Source organism: Heloderma suspectum, chromosome 7, assembly GCF_057233095.1.
Source record: "Heloderma suspectum isolate Gila_16-S chromosome 7, 16-S_ref, whole genome shotgun sequence".
In the NCBI taxonomy this organism is placed as follows: Eukaryota; Metazoa; Chordata; class Lepidosauria; order Squamata; family Helodermatidae; genus Heloderma; species Heloderma suspectum.
The window spans coordinates 47,693,274-47,713,616 of NC_139464.1; the positions used below are offsets into that span (position 1 = coordinate 47,693,274).

General features: G+C 40.3%; 2 protein-coding genes across 6 annotated transcripts in view; one reads left to right on the plus strand and one right to left on the minus strand.

Annotated features, from left to right (window-relative positions):
* LOC146339718 (uncharacterized) overlaps nucleotides 1-20,343 on the plus strand; it is a 30,309-nt gene that overhangs the window by 5,330 nt on the left and 4,636 nt on the right. Inside the window, exons 1-5 of one of the 3 annotated variants that reach the window (XR_014784326.1) lie at nucleotides 10,546-10,742; nucleotides 13,813-13,863; nucleotides 17,507-17,659; nucleotides 18,180-18,271; nucleotides 20,068-20,284. Coding sequence is in view for 1 of the 3 variants with exons in the window: in XM_084810052.1 (XP_084666178.1) it covers nucleotides 17,507-17,659; nucleotides 18,180-18,244 (218 nt within the window). In the remaining 2 variants the exon portion in view is untranslated. Of the gene's footprint in view, nucleotides 1-10,545; nucleotides 10,743-13,752; nucleotides 13,864-17,506; nucleotides 17,660-18,179; nucleotides 18,272-20,067; nucleotides 20,285-20,343 lie in introns of those variants that run through there. The other 2 variants (XR_014784327.1, XM_084810052.1) reach the window with 2 other exon arrangements.
* IFT56 (intraflagellar transport 56) overlaps nucleotides 1-20,343 on the minus strand; it is a 38,242-nt gene that overhangs the window by 1,808 nt on the left and 16,091 nt on the right. For all 3 annotated transcript variants that reach the window (XM_084810039.1, XM_084810040.1, XM_084810041.1), the window contains exons 13-17: nucleotides 17,333-17,421; nucleotides 13,508-13,591; nucleotides 10,573-10,642; nucleotides 8,342-8,448; nucleotides 7,045-7,178 (exon numbers count right to left, since the gene is read on the minus strand). In XM_084810039.1, coding sequence (XP_084666165.1) covers nucleotides 7,045-7,178; nucleotides 8,342-8,448; nucleotides 10,573-10,642; nucleotides 13,508-13,591; nucleotides 17,333-17,421 — 484 coding nt within the window. The remainder of the gene's footprint in view (nucleotides 1-7,044; nucleotides 7,179-8,341; nucleotides 8,449-10,572; nucleotides 10,643-13,507; nucleotides 13,592-17,332; nucleotides 17,422-20,343) is intronic.

Consider the following 20,343-nt stretch of genomic DNA (forward strand, 5'->3'; position numbering starts at 1 on the left):
AGGCTTTTGCCTGTTCTGCATTGTAACATTGGCTAGCGAGAGCAGATGTAAATAAGTAGATATACTACAAGTAGGTCACAATGAGCAAGAACAGTTGAGATTAAGGAGGTAAGGAATTTCTGGTAAGCATCCTTTTTCATCCGTTGGAGAATGAAGGAGCTTCCCTAGACCAGCCTCTCAGTGCTCATGGGCTTGGAGTGGGAGGAGATGATACCGGGAACAACCCTTCCCCTTGGGGCATGCCCACTTCACCAACTCAAAGTGAATGGGCTCTGAGGCGGGGACACTGGCAGGCCTACTTCAACATGACCTCCAACATTTACCTAGGGAGGTAGTGGGCTCTCCCACACTGGAGGCATTCAAGATGAGGCTGGACAACCATCTGTCAGGATTCCTGCATTGAGCAGGGGGTTGGACTTAATGGTCTTGTAGGCCCCTTGCAACCCTACTATTCTATGATTCTATGACCTGAGCACATGGCAGCAAGGAGCCAGAACTTAGAGCAAGTGCTCTTGGGCTGAGAGTCAGGGTGGAGCTCATCCAAAAGTGGGGTAAGAGGTGGTGGGGTCAATTCCCATCTACAACCTTGGCCCAGGTAGTTAAGCTCCACTGAGACTGGCCACTTTAGCAGTGATTATTTTACTGCAAATCTTTGCAGTTAGTTAAAACTGTTGTGGGCCTGTCCGAAACTCAACTCTATTGTCTCACCTCTTCATTACCTGGTCTGGAGGCAATCAGACTACTTCAAACTTCAGCTGAGTGAAAACAAGGTTTTAAAAATGGTGAAATACTATTGCTTCTGACTGAAAATACGGGAAATTTTTGGTCTGCAAAATTCTTTGTAAATGACAGTTCAATGAGAAGACTGGGAAATGTCACTACGTACATTGGCAAAAGTGTATACTCGTTACCACAAAATGTACTGAGAGCTGCCAATGTGGACAGCTTTAAAAGAGGATTAGACAATGGAGGGTAAGGCTATCAATGGCTATTTGCATACGTGATGTATACACTTAGATGGCAGGCTAAGACCTTCCTTTTCCAGCAGGCATTTACTCTTTAATCTGAATGTTTTTATCTTCTCTCTCTTATCTGTTATTAATGATCGTTTACAGCATTTTATTGTTGTAATGTTGTTGGCGACCTTGAACATTGACACGGAAAGGTTAGATAGAAATACTTCAAAGAAATAAAAGCAAGGTGGTCAGAACTTGTTTCCAGGTAAAATTTTAAGTGCTAGTGTTAACCTGGTCCACCATATGAACCTGCTCAAGCCATGAGATCAGCACTAGAGGCTCTGGTCTCTGCCCCATCACTAGTGAAGTATGACTGGCAGGTCCACCAAGCTCCCAGTTTTTAGACTGGTATTGAAAAAAACGTTTTATTCCATCAGGCATCTTATAATTTATTTCTTTTGTTTATGCTGCCTCCTTGGCTTTTAGTGCTGCTGGTGTTCTTGCATCTGTTATATTTGTTTTAAAATTTGTGTTTTTACCATTATTATATTTATGATTTTTTTGTAAGTTGCTTCAGAAAAAAATACTTTTAAAGCAGGGTATACATAATTAATAATAAATAAAATTGACACACAACTAGTTGAGGTTTTAAAGAGATCTCAGTGGTGGAGTAATCTGGGTTGCTTGCTCTGTCCTCATTTGATATATAGAATCACAGAATCAGAATATCTCTTTAGAATATCTCATAAAATAAATAATATCTCTTTAAAGTGCTTTGATCACAGTAAGCATTGTGCACTTATTATGAGTGAGAAAGAAAAACAATCCTGGAATCACCTGTGTTTTCCATACATGACTTACAAAGCCTAACTCCTTTTTTGTTAAACCATGTTTATGTGGATTTTAACACTTAACTACTGAGGGACTTGGCTTCATATATCTTACTGTCTGAAAGCAACCAATCATCTGAACATGTGGCTCCACACTGAAGTTAACCGAAACAGAAGTAAATGCTCTGAACTATTGTTGAACAAAGGATGCCACAAAAAATGTTCACTGAAAAATCCCCAGGTGGACAAAACATCCTTTGATTAAAGATTATGGCTAGGATCCTAAATAGCCCTTCTGCAAACAGAAGGTTCCTCACATTCGTGGAAGGGCTTTCAATCCTGTGCAGGCTCCTACTGACAGATGGAGGGGGGGGGGAGAAAAGGTGACTTTTCTTGATTCTTCCTACAGCCCCCCATTCCACTTCTCACTCTGTTCTGGAGACCCCCAACCCTCGGGGGGGGGGCATGGAGCTAGAGTGGAACAGGGAATTGGTAAAAATTGCTTCCCCCCCTACCCCTGCACTTCCATCAATGGGAGCATCGCATGAATAGATTCCCACTCAGGGGATCTCAAGATGCAAGATCCTTTCAGATATCTATTTCAGATAGATTGAAGATGTCTGAGATAACTTTAAAAGGGGATTTGTTGATAGACCTATCAACTTCTATTAACCTTGATAGTTAAATTGAGCCTCCATGTTCAGAGGCAGAATGCCTCTGAGAATACCAGTTGCTGGTAGAACAAACACGGTAAGACGGCTATTGCATTCATGCCCGGCTTGTGGGATTCAGGAAGCATTTAGGTGGCCCCTGTTGGAAACCAGCTGCTGGCCTAGATGGACCTTTGGATGTGATACAGCAGGGTGGTTCTTCTGTTTTAAGAAGTCAAAGAATAAAGGAGCACACCATTTTGTGCATTGTTTTCATACAAACACAATATTTTAAGCCCCCAGTTCAGTCATGCTCATTGAGTGCCCTTAAGCAAACTACTATCTCCTAATTTCAGACACATACCTAAAATACGGGGAGAATAATACTAATCTACCTCTCTAGCGATCATCAGGATGACTGAGGCTGCAATCCTATTACACATATTTGGGCATAAGCACCATGGAGCACAGTAGAATTACTTCTGAGTAAACATGCAGAGGATTGCACTGTGAGATAATGTATGTGAAATCCTTGAAACACAAACAGTGGGATCCCATACATGTCTACTCAGAAGTAAATCCCATTGTGTTCAATAGGGCTAACAAGTGGCGTAGGACTACAGCATAAATGTCTATAAAATAAACTGTAGCATATTATTGGAAATGGTATGGAACAGGCATGGGAAACCTGCACCCTGCCAAATATTGTTGGACTCCAATTCCCATTAGCTTCAGCTACCATGGTCAATGGTCAGGAATTATGGGAGTTGTAGTCCAACATCTGGAGGGCCATAGGTTCACCACCCCTGGTATAGAGACAAGATCCATATGGAGAGAAAAGGGCCAGTATATAATAACGGAGCTATAATGTCTGGCAATCAAATGATACTTATAATGAAAATGCCCTAGTTACTTCCAAATTAGATTACTACAATGTACTTTATATGGGGCTGCCCTTGAAGATAGGCTGGAAACTTCCATTGATCCAAAATGCTGCTGCCAGGATTTTTGTCCAGGGCCAGCAGATCAGATCATAGTATGCCAATCCACAACCAACTTTGACAGTTGCCAGTTTGTTTCCAGGCTCAATTCAAGGTTCTGGTTTTAACCTTTAAAGTCCTAAACACCCTCAAACTAGTGTATTTCATGAATCACTTCCTTCCATATGAACCTACTGGAGAACTTTATTTCTGATGTTCTTCTCTCTGTCTTGCCTTTTCAGTGGTGGCACCTATAGCCTTTCAATGGAGGCATGCCTCACTCCTTCACTGTGGTAATTAATTTAGAAGTGACTTAAGACACTTTTATTGTAAGCATCATCTGTTTGCCAGACATTATCGCTCTGTTGTTTTATACTGGGCCTTTTCTTCTTAAGGTATTCTCAAGTTAAGGTCTCTACATATCCCTTACCTTATAGCTGCTTAATTTATGCTTTAAAGTGTTTGTGCTGATGCTTTGTTTTTCTGTGTTGTATTGTTACTGTACCATAAACATATCAGCCACTTTGAGTACGTGTTAATATAGAAAAGTGGGGTATAAATTCTATAAAGAGTGTGTGCATGTGTACACATGAGAACGTGTGTAAGAGCAATGTACTTATAAATTATTTACTGAAGTAACTTCATAATAAAAAGGGAGTAGGCTAAAAAATATCCAAATATACGCCCCAACCACAGATGCTGAAGAAGAAGAAGTAGATCAGTTCTACGAGCATCTGCACCACCTACTGGATAGTACGCCAAAAAAAGATGTTATTTTCATTACAGGAGACTGGAATGCTAAGGTGGGTAGTCAAACGACACCTGGAATTACAGGCAAGCATGATCTGGGAGAACAAAATGAAGCAGGACATAGGCTGATAGAATTTTGCCAAGACAACTCACTGTGCATAACAAACACTCTCTTCCAACAACCTAAGAGATGACTTTATACATGGACTTCACCAGACGGTCGACACCGAAATCAGATTGACTACATCCTTTGTAGCCAAAGGTGGCGGACATCTATGCAGTTGGTAAAAACAAGACCTGGAGCTGAGTGTAGTACAGATCACGAATTTCTTATTGCACAATTTAGAATCAGACTAAAGAGAATAGGGAAGACCCACAGATCAGGTAGATATGAGCTCACTAATATTCTTCATGAATATGCAGTGGAGGTGAAGAATAGATTTAAGGGACTAGATTTAGTAGATAGGGTCCCAGAAGAACTATGGACAGAAGTTCGCAACATTGTTCAGTAGGCGGCAACAAAAAAGTCCCAAAGAAAAAGAAAACCAAGAAGGCAAGATGGCTGTCTGCTGAGACACTGGAAGCAGCCCAAGAAAGAAGGAAAGCAAAAGGCAACAGTGATAGGGGGAGATATGCCCAATTAAATGCAAAATTCCAGAGGTTAGCCAGAAGAGATCAGGAATTATTTTTAAACAAGCAATGCGCGGAAGCGGAAGAAGATAATAGAATAGGAAGGACAAGAGACCTCTTCCAGAAAATTAGAAACATCGGAGGTAAATTCCAGGCAAAAATGGGTATGATCAAAAACAAAGATGGCAAGGACCTAACAGAAGCAGAAGAGATCAAGAAAAGGTGGCAAGAATATACAGAAGATCTGTATAGGAAGGATAATAATATCGCGGATAGATTTGACAGTGTGGTCTGTGAGCTAGAGCCAGACATCCTGAAGAGTGAGGTTGAATGGGCCTTAAGAAGCATTGCTAATAACAAGGCAGCAGGAGATGACGGTATCCCAGCTGAACTGTTTAAAATCTTGCAAGATGATGCTATCAAGGTGATGCATGCCATATACCAGCAAATTTGGAAAACACAAGAATGGCCAACAGATTGGAAAAAATCAACCTATATCCCCATACCAAAAAAGGGAAGCACCGAAGAATGTTCAAACTATCGAACAGTGGCACTTATTTCATATGCCAGTAAGGTAATGCCCAAGATCTTGCAAGGTAGACTCCAGCAATTCATGGAACGAGAATTGCCAGATGTACCAGCTGGGTTTAGAAAAGGCAGAGGAACTAGAGACCAAATTGCCAAAATCTGCTGGATAATGGAGAAAGCCAGGGAGTTTCAGAAAAACATCTATTTCTGTTTTATTGACTATTCTAAAGCCTTTGACTCTGTGGATGATAACAAATTGTGGCAAGTTCTTGGTGGTATGGGGATACCAAGTCATCTTGTCTGCCTCCTGAGGAATCTGTATAACGACCAAGTAGCAACGGTAAGAACAGACCACGGATCAACGGACTGGTTTAAGATTGGGAAAGGAGTACAGCAGGGTTGTATACTCTCACCCTACCTATTCAACCTGTACGCAGAACACATCATGCGACGTGCTGGGCTTGATGAAGCCAAGGCTGGAGTTAAAATCGCTGGAGGAAACATTAACAATCTCCGATATGCAGATGATACCACTTTGATGGCTGAAAGCGAGGAGCTGAGGAACCTCATGACAAAGGTGAAAGAAAAAAGTGCAAAAACTGGGTTGCAGTTCAACCTCAAAAAAACCAAGATTATGGCAACCAGCTTGATTGATAACTGGCAAATAGAGGGAGAAAACGTGGAGGCAGTGACAGACTTTGTTTTTCTAGGAGCAAAGATTACTGCAGACACTGACTGCAGCCAGGAAATCAGAAGATGTTTACTTCTTGGGAGGAGAGCAATGACAAATCTTGATAAAATAGTGAAGAGCAGAGACATCACACTGACAACAAAGGTCCGCATAGTTAAAGCAATGGTATTCCCCGTAGTAACCTATGGCTGTGAGAGCTGGACCATAAGGAAGGCTGAGCGAAGGAAGATAGATGCTTTTGAACTGTGGTGCTGGAGGAAAATTCTGAGAGTGCCTTGGACTGCAAGAAGATCAAACCAGTCCATACTCCAGGAAATAAAGCCAGACTGCTCACTTGAGGGAAGGATATTAAAGGCAAAACTGAAGTACTTTGGCCACATCATGAGAAGGCAGGATACCCTGGAGAAGATGCTGATGCTAGGGAAAATGGAAGGCAAAAGGAAGAGTGGCTGGCCAAGGGCATGGTGGATGGATGATATTCTGGAGGTGACGGACTCGACCTTGGGGGAGCTGGGGGTGGCGACGGCCGACAGGAAGCTCTGGCGTGGGCTGGTCCATGAAGTCATGAAGAGTCGGAAGTGACTGACCGAATAAACAACAACAGGCTAAAAAAACAGAACAGGAAAACATCTCATTGGAAATAAAAACCATTACTTCTCTTTTTCTGTTGGCTTTATCAAAAATATGCCTAAGCTGATCTCGAACACAATAATGTTTTAAGAAAGAAATGTCTTCTTGAAAGCTATCTCATAAGTATATTTCTCTTGCCTGTAATCTCAGTAATTCTAATGTTTAGTTTAACTGTACTACTTTTGAATCACCAGCACTAAGGCAAAACAGGTAAGACTTCCATTCACAAACCATCAGTTCTCAGGATTTGTGAATGAAGAAGTTCTTCCTTCCATTATGTATATCATAGGCATGCTGTTCCCATAGGCATTTGACATCAGCAAGCACAATGGTGCAACAACAGTGTAAGTGGCCAAGGCACTGACTTCAAAGGAGTAGGAAGAAATTCAATGTACATACTTAGGTTCTCTTCCAGCCACGATCATCTGGAAGATGCCCACACAGGCACCCCTTTTGCCTTCCCAATATTCAGGGTTAGGATCCAGTCTTTCCAGGACATCAAAGGCTTTTGCAGAATAGTAAAATTGGCCCATCTGTGCAAGAGATAAAGTTACATGCCTGAGACACCAACAATGAATTAAGAAGTAAAGGAATACAGCAAGTTACTCATAAAAAAAAAGGCATGGGGGGCACTGGAAATTTTCTGATTTTTATCTAGACAACTAGGGGCAAGATAGATTCAATTCAATTTCATAAATGCTGGATAATCTATGATAATGGGCCAGTTTTTATATGCTTAAACCATGTGCAGAAAACAGGGAAAATGCCTCTAACCATTCGTTAGTTGCATTGAGCAGGGGGTCGGACTCGATGGTCTTAGAGGCCCCTTCCAACCCTACTATTCTATGATTCTATGACAAGTTTTAAACACTCTTCTAGGTTTAACCACATTATTATATTCATAGTAAAGCTTCTTATATCACAATAAGGTTTTATTGAAAATAGCATTAAAAAACCTAGCCTCAAGATACTATCTTGCTTTCTCTTTAAGTACTTCTCTTAAGGTACGTTCTGCATCTCATAAAACACCCTGCATCTAGATGTTAGGAAACAGCCACAAGCAGAAGATGAGGTAAATTTCACTTCAGTTCCTTAGTTGTACAAGGTGAGATGGGGATAATTTAACATTAGTATCTTTCTAAAATCTCTGAACATGTTCAGAGGAGTAGTAGACTGTATCATTTAAGCTTAGGTTGCAAAAGCCTAAGACATATGCTTGAGTTAATGTCAAGTAAGGTGACTGAACACACCTGCCAAATGAGCATGAGATAAAACTGACTCAAATTCACCTTGTAGCTTAAATGAGTTCTAAAATAATAGGCAAAAATCTCAGATGAGTCATCAGTTTTTCCACAGTCTCAGAAAGGTATTTACCACCTGTTCTTAATTGAGGAATACTTATTACAAAAGGTGTACATTCTGAAATCACATTCTAGGTTGTAAGAATCCCTGAAGTGTTATCACAGAAGTTTAACACACTGACATGTATGTTTTATAGCTAGATCATGCTAGGAAAAATGCAAACAGATCTTGGTTAACTTGGTGACATTACATGTTCCAATTGTTACCACCTATGAGTTATATATATAGCAGCAATGGATGGAAATCATTTTGTTTAAAAAATTACAATAATTCCTTAGGGGTCGTAACTGATACCAATAATTAAGGATGGGTGGGAAAAGAGAGGGAAGCTCACTTTGTAGCAGTCATTTGCAATTAGCTGCAAAAGGCTAAAGGACTCTCCTGAGGTTTCCATCTTCAGGTACAACTCCCAGGCTAGTCGTGGCTTCTTATTCATAATGTCTGCAATTAACAGAAAGGTAGAACTAGTGGAGACATATTATATAGTGTTTGCAGAGGTGAGTAAGCATTCTAATCAGCGGTACAGTTGTTTTCTGCTGTTCAGATAAACTTGAGAAGCAATGTAACCACACCTACCAGAAATCATGAAAATGTGCTGGGAAAGCCATGCCATGTCAGATTAGCACAGAAATAGCCAACATGTTTCAACAGAGCAGAGGTCCATTTAAACTAAGCTTACTAAGCTTCCACTTGGAAACATAAGTCACCCCACTGATCTGTCTCTTCTGCCTTAGAGACTGCACAGGGCTAATGAGGGTGAAAAAGATAACAGTTTAAATTGATTGCTTTTATCTTAGTTTCCATATAAGAACCAGTGAGTCTACAGTTTTGTAGCAAAGAGACAAATTCTGCAACCAGGAGATATAGATTCTGTTAGACAATGCCCTAGATATATTGTGGCTATTTTCAATTTGAGCACATGGCAGGTCCTATTCAAATGGTCAGCCTATCATAGCAGACTGACCACTTCAATAGACCACAGAAATTGGGTACCATGAGTATGTGGTTAGTTGCCCTCCTCTGTTTTCTTCCCCCAGTTGCCCTTTTCTGTTCTCTATAATATACATATACAGACATTAACACTCGTTTAATATGTATGTTTATTCTGAATAAGCACACCACTGGTGGCAAACCCTTGTAATGATAGCTGTTATGTGGACATATAAACACACACTGATTATAACATCATTAGGTTGTATGTATCCAGTTTAGCGTATGCACCTATTTAAGCATTATATGTATATAATTTTCAGCATCATTGAATGGTCTTGCTTATAAGATTCAGGAGTATAGGTGCAAGCCAGAATGTAATAGCAGGCTTCAAAAGTGAGGCTAATAACTAGTGTACTTTAGGAATAACATGCACAGATAACTGTCCCCATTATAGTTACTATTTATTTAGTAAGGTTTTTTTAAAGGGTGCCTTTGCTTAGAGACTGAAGCCACTAGGCTTGGTGCCTACTTAGAAACACAGTTGGTTATAAAATGATTAACATTTATAAGCTATAGCAGCAAACAACAGTGCACTTTTACTAAAGGCAGAGCTTGGTACCAATTCACCATTTATTTTTATATGCTGACAGTATTCTCTAATGGCAAGAGTATAACCAGTTTGGCAGTTCTTCTCAGAGCAGTAAGTTGTTCATAACTGGTGCATACATTACATCCACCAGCATATTTGCACAATGTAACTGCTCATACTGGCATGCACCATGTAACTGGAGAAGCAGTCTCATAGATGTTGCAATGGCAGCTTCTGTGAGCAGGATTTTTTGCAGCCCCAGGGCTCCCAGCTAATAGAAGCTGCCACTGCAACTTCCACAAGATGACATTTTACTGTTCACACAAGTAGACAACTTGAATGGGCAGTGCTGCGGAAATGAACCAGCAGTTTTAATACATGAAACAGAAGAAGTATTTCAGAATCCTCACTGAGCATTTGAATTTCATTTCCTTTGGGTCTCCTAACTTAATAGGAAGTATATGTAATTAAACTGTTTTTGTCCATAGCTAAGCCCAAGATACCTTCTTTCATAAAATTGCAAACTGTCTATGTTTAGCAAGAACCATGCTGCCTGAATTCCATTCTGTATCTTTTGCCAAGGTGGCTGAGAACGAAATTTCAACCCCTCATATAAGTCATCATATCTAGTATCAACAGCTAATGAGGACTTGCTGCTCTCTTAACTAATGTAATTAGGGGAAAGCTAGTGCTAAGGTAAGACAAAAATGTTTTGACATTTTAATTGCACCATAGCTGTTTCAATGGCATTTGCCCAAAAGAACCAAGCTAACAAGAACAAGTTCTTGTTCTGTTGAAATATTTTGCAGGTGTTCAAGAAACCAGCTATTCCCGTAGTAGAAACTCCCAGCATCACTTACATTCTCAAAGGCTGTGGCAAGATTAGCTTTTGCAGGACATTTTCCTGCTAAAAGATACCTAGTGATATATCTTTAAAATTAATTAAATCCACCCACAAAGTTAAAACAACATTAAGGAGACAGATTGCCAAGGCTGATGCAATAGAGAAAAGTCACATTCTATAACAGAGCAAAGTGACTCACAGCAGCGAGCTAGCCAGCTGAGGTAAACAAAATCATTCTTTATTTTCTCACTTTGAATCAGGAGAAACACCTGAGGAAAAAAAGAGAAAGAAAAAAAATCAAGCTTCTGTTTGCATTAAATACCTGCTCTGCAGTACATGTCCTCACTCCAACGTACAGCTAAATCTCAGGTAAGATGAGCATTTAACAGTGGCATGACATAAAAGAATTTAAGAAACTGCCATGTGTAGGGAAAGTCAACATAAAACAGATGGATAATTGATTCACTAAGGGCTCAGACCTACCCAGATGCCCATCATTCTCCAAACTCGGAGGCTGACGGGCATCCTATGCAAAGCGGGAAGAGTACAGAGGTGATCTTCTGGGGAGGCCGGAGGATTCCTCATAAGCTGGTCTCCCCAGTCCGCTCCCTGTCCACAGGAATGCCCCCTTTCCCTCACCTCAGAGAGACACCTGGCACGGTTCTCGCCACACTGGCTGTGAGGAGGTGAGGAGCTTGGACTCCAGGGTCCGAGGTTGGAGTACTGTCTCCGACCTCAGATCCAGGAATCTGAAGTATCCTATTCCCCGCCCAGACTCTGTCTAGGGGCCACAGGATTGCTCTCTAAGTTGTCTTATCAAAAAATCTCTGGAGCTTTGAAATGCTAAGGGATAGTTATGACTTGCTTTGCAGAGTTAGCAACACATGTTGGCACTCAACAAGCCGAGCACGAAGAAAGGTGGGGTGAGGTAAAGACTAAAATGCAAGGCAAAGACCAGAATGATTCTAGAATGCAGTGCTTTAATGAAACACTGGCCTCCTGTTGATATTTCAGAAAGGCCCAGCCTAGGATTTTGTGATACATACACATTTATTATGCGAAATAAATGAATAAAATATACAATCACACAAATTCCTAACGTAGCATTGTTGTTGCAGGCATATTTAATTTTTTAAGCACTTAAAAGTACATATTTTGTACTCTCTCTCCATGTAATGCTTCTCTGATTTTTTTATTTGTGATTGTGCAAGTGCTATTGGATATTGGACAGGTACTGAATATTGTTTATAACTATAGCAGATAGAAACACTCCCCTCCTAGTCAAACCACTGTGAAACTATTTTAAAAGGTTTTAAAATAATTGTTTGAAAACTGTGAGCTCACCTTCTATACAAAACTTGTATGGAATTGTCATCTACACATCCATATTTTAGAAGTGATGAAGTACAAAAAGGCCCCAGAATAAATGCTCCCACAACAATGTCAGTTTCATTTCATGAATCATTTTTAAAAACAACTCCGTCTTTGAAGGCAAAACATGCTTTTCCAGTACAACTCATACACAGGGAGTCAAATTTGTGGGGAATGTTTATCCACATACTGTTTATCCACAAGCATGATGTATATCCACAAGCAGCATGGCTATTTACTCCTACTTACCAATCTATTAATATGGATGGAATATCACGTACTGACACAGAAAAGTAACTTGTGGGATTACCCTGCAATAGCTAAAAATCTGTGTATGTCATGCTTTCCTGTGATAATAGACAATAAACTTTATTTATTGATTATATTGATATTAGCTATTAATATAATATTTCCATGTTCTTTGTCATATATTATTCACAGAGGAGCCTTCTATGACTAACCAAAAACATATCCCATTTCCATTAAATTATCGGGAACTTAGTCAGGGAAATGAAGGTGTTGTTACTGATCCAGTAAGCCTTCAACTTCACTGAGCAAAAAGCTGAAAATCCTATTCTACAGCAAAAATTCATATTAGCAAGCAACTGGCCAATCAGAAACTCATATTCATATAGGTTGCTATACTGCCAAAACAATGCCATCTAGGGATGGCTGAGGAATCCATCTGGGGGGGAAGTTCGCCAAGTTTTTGTCAGCTCAGCCCCCTGGACTTCAGCTCGCTTACCCACAAGATGGCCTGACTCAATGCAGATTGAGTCAGGCCAGCTCACAGATTTTTGGATTTTTTTCTTAAACTGACGTTTATGTAAATTGTAGCTGCAATTTGCATAATTTGTGCAAATCTGGCCGTAATTTGGGCAATCTGCTGCTGTGATATGCTTAATTTGCACAAATTACACCTGCAATTTGCACAAACCACAGATGCAATTTGTACAAGTTAAGCATATTACAGCAGCAATTTGTGCAAATTAGTCACAAGAAGAGTTGCCAGATTTGGGGAAATGCAAATGCAAGTTGAGCCGGGGGTTCCAAGGAAATCCAGCAGGCCTAAAAAGGGCTGGATTTCCCCACGACGGCCAGCCCTAATGCCACCACATATTCTAACAGACTGGGAAAGTCTTATGCCAAATTAGTAGATTAAATAAAGATTTCTGTTTATTCAGAAGGCGGTCCCGTCAAGTTCAGTTTTGCTCACACCCAAGGACGTGTGCAATATTGCAGCCTACATTTTTGTTGTTCTTTGCAGGGAAAAATAATCAATATGCTGCTTCAAAGGTGTAAAGTATCAGGCAGTGCTTAAACGCTGTACTAAGTTCATTACTATTTCCTTGTTTTCCACCTGTACAAGATTCTGCTTTTTTATCCCAGCCAGCCATTTGCTTTTATGCATTCTCTCAAGCATCCCATTTAAGAGGGAGGCATCTGGCAACGTGAGAATTCAGGAAGCAAAAAAATAAATAAATGGCAATGAGTTTGTATAGTGTGCTTATGGCTGCAATTTATACACAGTTATCTGGGAGTAAGTCCCACTGAACTCAGTGGTGCTTATTTCAGCATGGACATGCGTAGGATTGCCCTGTAAGTTGCCTCTGCAAAAATCTGCAGTATCTTATTCAAAACCACCTCCAAAGGTATTGCAGAAAGGAAACTCAAGTCTTAGAAGACTTAAAAGGTTCAGACAAGGAAGATAAGTAGGAATTATTTTCCTTTCTTGCCTGTGTTTTAAGGAAGCAAATACATACCTCTTCAGCCTCACTAGTATTGCCAGTAGCAGCTTTGGCTTGAGCATAGTTGAAGTTAAATGTGTCATCATTGTAGAAGTAACTCTGGAAAATGAGTCATGCACAATAAATAAATAGCATACAGCTTTTCAGCTAGTTTGTGACTGAGTACATAGCTGAAACATTCCATGGTATTAGACACAATGGATTTGTGGAAAGTTCCATGCCAGAAATTGCAGGGTAGCAGCTTTCTTTGGTTTGTCTTTCTTTCTGGGCATGTTAAATCCTGCTACGATGTAACTTCCTCCTTCCCTCTCTCCCTGCAGCTTCACTCATCTCTTCAAAAACATTCATGGCTGATTCCCTAATTTAGTTAAGTGAGTGTTGAAGATCTCAGTTTTATCTAGTTATGCTATCCTTGGAATTATAGTATTGTACTGATTGTTCATAACATAATTTGTCAAGAGTCCCTCATGAGACAGTCCTAGAAAGTAACCAATTTCACAACTAAATTTCAAAACAGTATATAATTAATGCATGTGCTACTCCTATTTGATGCAATCCATATGTATTTTGTACTTAGTTATCTATCCTTGAATCACAATACTAGTACGAGAAATGGCCACTGGAATCGCAAGCAGGATAGATCTGTGATGTCTTGTACACATTAGAAAAGGTGAAATATGGATAGGACTCCAGAAGTCTTCAAAGACACATTTTGTAATACGAACTGGGGTTATACTAGCTGAAGCTAAATGTCACATTCGCCAATTAGGAATGAGTTGAGTGTGCACATGCTCCCTTGCACATCTGACTTAATAGAACACTTTCTGTACTTTAAACAAAAATCTGCCTCAACCCAAATTCTGCACCAAGAAAAAACTGAATTCTGCAACATATATACATGTATCATTTTCTGCTAGGCATGTAGAAGGGCAAAAGGTTAGACAGTGCACTCAAGTCTGGCCCACCAAATCCTGGAAATCCTGCTCAGCTCCTTATCTCACTTCAGAGATTTCACTAAGAGTTGTCCCCACATTTTCACGTCTTTTCACAACCATAAAGCTAGATGTTTGCTTTTTAGAAATTAAAGCTGAGATTCTCAGGATGCTCAATTCTGTGCTCAGTACTTGCACAGAATGATCACTGATTCATAAAATACACCCTGTGCTGATTATATGCCTGTCTAACATGCTATAGGATTTTTCATGTATGCATTGATGTATGTGGTTCTGCCATAAAGATGGCCAAGATGACTGCACCTGTGAAATGGTATAAATGATGACTAAGAATTTCAGAACAGTTGCAAAACAGCAGTGTCTTTGTACAAGTGAGAGCAAATGAAAGCAGAATGAATTTTGCCCACATTCATGCCAACTTCTTGTCCAGGGAGAAAAGCACCTTTCACCCCCAACTGTGGGAAAGTCAGCTCCTTTGTACTGAAATCTTTGGCTGTGTGGGAGGTACAAAGCATTACCTAGCCACACTGGCTTGGAATAGAGAGAGTGGAAGGATGCCAAGTGATATTAAGACACAGTCAGAACGGAATGTTTAAGCATTACATTAATTGCATTATCAGATTATGAATCAAGCTTTGTACAGTGCCATCAGTCTTCAAGCATGCCTCACCCTGTGCTTACTCCAACAATTTTATTTTGATCAACTCTATATCCTACCCAGTAGTTTATTTTGTAGTTTCCTTTGTGTGCCTTCAATTTTTAATTTGCTCCTGTTTTCATCTCTTTCATTCCTGTCTATAATCACAGCAAATCTTCTACTTGGAGAATATTAACAAAATCATAGCTGATCAAATATAGCCCCAGTGAGTATTCAGAAGGAGAAGGGTGGGCATGATTATATAAGCAAATATACACCCCTTAGAAAAACAGTAGAGCAGTTTACTTTGCCACTGAGCTATGAGTACTTCTATATTATGAGCTGGATGCCCTGATGAGTGAGCCTGTAGCTTATATACAAGAAAGTCTCATTATTAATTATATCAATTTTTAGTTAGTTGAGCTAGGACGGATCTCAGCAGGTAACAGCTGAAGTCCTGAAAGTAAAGACTCCTAGGTTGCAGCTGTAGTTCATTTCTTTGTGCCTCTTACTGGTGTGTATAATCTTATTATTAAATTATTAATTTGCTTACGTGTCTGTGCCCAACAGAAGTAAGCCATATAAAGATAGATAAGTGAAGGACTTTGTTTGATCTTCATCTCTCTGCCCCTTTCTGCTAAGCACTACAGATTCTTCCATCTTCAAATCAATTAAATGAATTAGAACCTGAGCAGCCAGCCACTTTTGAAGCTGCTAAATACAACAATACTGGGCTGATAACATTGTGCTAAAAAAAAACCCAAACAAATATCTGTTTCTGCAGTAAAGAACTATATTAAAGTCACATTATATGCTATTTTTTCCAACCAGTTGGAAAAACTTAATTGGATTTCATCCTGCTTTTACTTTAAAAAAAAAACAAACAGCCAAGGTTCAGAGAATGTGTAACTGACAATTTATCAGTCACCAAGCTTGGAATGATCTTTTGGAACTTTTTATGCTCTTGACAAGAGTCCAGGTTCTGACGATCAGTGGGGGAAACAACACAGTGTTGGTTGTTTCCCCACCCCCATTCACTGGTCTCACAACCAGGATTACCCTAATTACCCACACCATGTTATGGGTTGCTGTGTTGTCTGAACCCGGCACGTGGAATAGGCGTAGTGCATTTTCACTCACCTGACAACTGATGGCTTGCAGTAGGGGTTGTAGAGTGGGTGAAAATGCACTATGCCCACACCGGGTTCAGCCAACACGGCAACCCATAGCATGGGTAAGTAGGGTAATCTGGGTCGCGCGACTGGTGCATGCAGGCAAGGAAAACAACTGACACTGCGTTGTTCCCCCACTGGTTGTCTGAATAACCCCAGAGACTTTACCATCCTCAATAATGCACTGTTATGTGCAAACTTGGCTATTCATACTTGATTCCAGAAAACCTATTTATTCAACGTTTCCTCATGTAAAAACTGTCTATTCCTACCCACTGCTAATAACAAATCCATAAAGAGGACCTGTCCTCCTGTTCCATGACCACTATGTTTCCTTAAAATATTCCAGACACTTCCCCCCACTCCTCACAATCATAATGCACACTGATTCAGCAAGCCTGACATATGCCAGACACAAGGGGGCTGTGCAGATCCTGAGCTGATTGTGGCTAATGCAGATGGTTGGGTAAAACTATGGCAAGTAGCACAGTCATAGTCCAAAACGGGGACTAAAATGCTAAACCCCCATGCTAGGAAATCTAATTGTAATGTGTTCAATGGATCTCCCAAATCTACATGTCCATGTAGGAAATATTTGCTATATATAATCTTTATTTCAATTATCTTCATATCCGCAGTATTTTACTTTGATATCAAAAACTTCATGAGTTACAAGAGCATAAAAAGGTCCAAAAGATATTTCCAAGCTTGGTGACTAGTAAATAAAATGACAGATGACATTCAACTGAAGTGCAAAGTGATACATGGGAAGGCAAAAATCTTACCTTCAAACCTAGTGATGGAGTCTAAATTGGCATTAACGACTTAAGAAAAGAGATCTTGGGACCACAGTAGAATGCTCATCAGGAATGTCATCGCAGCAGGCTGCAGCAGAATTAAAAGCCAGATAAAGCCAGCCTGTGAACTTTCTCTGAGATATGAGAGCCATTCTTGTACTTTTGTTAGGTGTTAGATAAGTGTGTGCATTATCAGTCTTCTAGGATTCTGCTAAATCGATACAAAGTAACATGTGTGAGGATGTATGGGAAAACTACTAGCCTTTGTCAAATTTACTAACCTTCACTGAGTTGAGGTAAATTAGAACATCATCAAACTGTCTGAGCAGAAAGAAGCAAGATGCCATACACTGTCTCCCAGGGATTGTATCTGAAGAGCAGAAGGTATATGAAAATATTCTGAATATCAAGTACATTTCTTAGATAATATATTCTAACTTCATTCTCTATAATAGCCCAGAACTACTGCCTGGCTACCAGACAGCTGCACAATATATGTATGCATAAGGTTTATCTTCGTGGAATAGAGGAGAAAGAGTGCAATACAGATGACAATTACATTGCTCAATGCATTACAGAAATGTACTACAGAAATTTAAATCTAGAAGGTAAGTGTCTCACCTAGGACAAAATCTTGAGAATCTGGCTTCACAGTTTACATCAAATGCATAATCATTTGCAATTCTGCGAGCCCTGACTACAGATCATCCCTAATTTTAGTAATTCCAATAATTTCTTGTTTAAGAGAAACAAGAGTCCTGTACCTCCTTAAAGACTGACACATTTGTTATGCCTTTAGCTCTTGTGTACTGGCACATTTGTTATGCCTTTACTGACACATTTTACTTTACTGACACAAAAAGACTGACACATTTGTTATGCCTTTAGCTTTTGTGTGCTTCATCAGAAGCATGAAAGGTAAACCACATTTAGCAGATTTATATCGCTCTCCAGAAGGTGATGCTGGGGGATTATTCCTCTAGCTTATGGGGTCGTCCAGGGCTCTATTTTATCCCCTCTGCTGTTTAACATCTACATGAAGCCACTGGGAGATGTCATCCAGAGTTTTGGGGGTTGGGTCTCACTGGTTTGCTGATGATACCCAGCTCTGTCTCTTTGTCATTTGAGGCCAAGGAAGCTGTGGAAGTCCTGAACCATTGTCCAGACGTAGTGATGGACTGGATGTGGGTTGACAAACTGAGACTTCAGACAAGGCAGAGGTACGCTTCGTCAGTAGGAAAGCTAATCTAGGATTGGAGGTGCAGCCTGTTCTGTATGGGATGGTAGTCTCTGAGGAGGATCAGGTGGGGATGCTATCTAGATAGTCAGGTAGCTGCTGCGGCTAGGAGCACCTCTTATAAGCGTCGACTGGTGCGCCACTTGTGCCCCTTCCTGGAGAAGGCAGATCTGGCCACAGTGATCCATACCTTAGTCACCTCCCATTTAGATCATTGCAATGTGCTCTGTATGTAATGTTTATTTTGTGTGGCTCTGTGGGGCTACAGTGTATCTGAATAGGCCTGAGGCCTTGTTTTGTTACTGTCAAAGGCCTGTAGTAGTAGCTTATTAAGATTCTGAAGGGGGAGAGAGAATTGCTTTGAATATTTATAGATGGGGCCTCCTGGATCAGGTAAATTCAGTTCTGATTGGCTGGGGATTCTAACTAGGTAGAAAAGAGCAGATGGGAAATGACAGTTAAGGTATGACCGTTGACAGCTGGGAGTTAGTCTGTGGTAATCTGAGAGGAAGAAGGTCTGCTGGTTGGTGCGTGGGGTATTAAAAGGACTAGGGGAAAGCAGAGGAGAAACTGAATAGCTAATGCCTGAATATTAAGCTATTTCTTCTCCATGGGATAACCATACGTGGCTGGTGAAGATCAGGTGTAGGGAGCAGGTAGCTGTGTTATGCCAGGAGGCTGCCCTAAGATCTTGCCAGAAGAAGGTTATACAAGCAGGCAGTAGAAACCCTGATAAACTGTCCAAGCAGCCAGAAATACAACAGGAGGAGCTTTGGTGTCAGAGGAAGACTGTACCAAGAAGCTGTACCTGGTTATGAGTGTATTTGGCTGGAGTGGAGGTTTAGGGAATTTGTCATGAGGTAAAATAAGTCCTTAAAAAGCTTGTAGCAGCAACAGTGTCTCCTCAGTTCTTAAGAATTGACACTAAGCAGTATCTTGAAAGCCCCACAGTAAATATTAGTAATCCCCTATGTACAAAATATCCCTTTAATAAATTACTTGTTTAATAGTTCATCTGGTTTCTGCCCATCTCATGCCTAAGCCTCTTATACCAGCTACTAGAAGGTTTTAAAGTATTCTAACAGAATTGGTGGCAGTGGAAAAGGGGCAGTTTGTGGAACTCTGAGTTATAGTGGCAGAGTTCCTTAGGGCCTGAAATATAAGCATTTGCTATAAATAAAAAACTCCACAGGGTGGAATTACCCAGTGAAGGAGCAGGTCCTCCATAGGTGGTGGCAATGCTGGGGAGAAGAAATCCCTCACACCTCTACATGGGGCTTGCCCTTGAACAGTGTTCTGAAATTTCAGCTAGCACAAAATGCAGCATCCAGACTGCTTTCTGACACATGCTTCCATTGACCATATTACACAGCTCTTGTATCAACTGAACTGGTGACTAATTTGTTTCCAGGAACAATTTAAGGTGCTGGTGCTTAAAACCTGTAAAACCTTAAATACTTGGGGGCAGGATATCTGAGACTCCATCCTCCCATATGAACCTGCCTGTAGTTTAGGATCTTCAGAAGTATGTTCCACCACTGAAAAGTCAGGTTGCTGGGATCATAGGACAGGTGTCTGTGACAGCACTCAACCTGTTGAACTCTCTCCCAAAGGTAGTTAAACTGGCCACTTCTCTGTTCAGTTTTAGGTGGGCTCAGAGCCTTACTAGCTCAAAATGCTTTATTGGAGAAACAGGAGGTGAAAAAGCCCTCCATCTAATGAACATAAATCATGGAGTACTGTGCTCTAAATGTATTAGCTTTACACTCTGTTTTTCAGATTATCTCCTCCTCTTAATTCTGCAGTTGGTGATGTTGTTAAGTTTTCAAATTGTAAGTTACCTTGGGGGCCTATTTGGACTGAAAGGAAATGCATAAATTTACAAACAAATAAATAAATAAATCTGCATACAAGGTAAGATCTGGAATGCTTCCACTACACAAGGGAACATTCCAATATAAAAAAATACTCTTATGCATGGTTCTAAACAAGGGCCAAATAAAAATAAAAAAATCATACCATATATTACGTTGAAAATATTTCAGAAAATTAGCC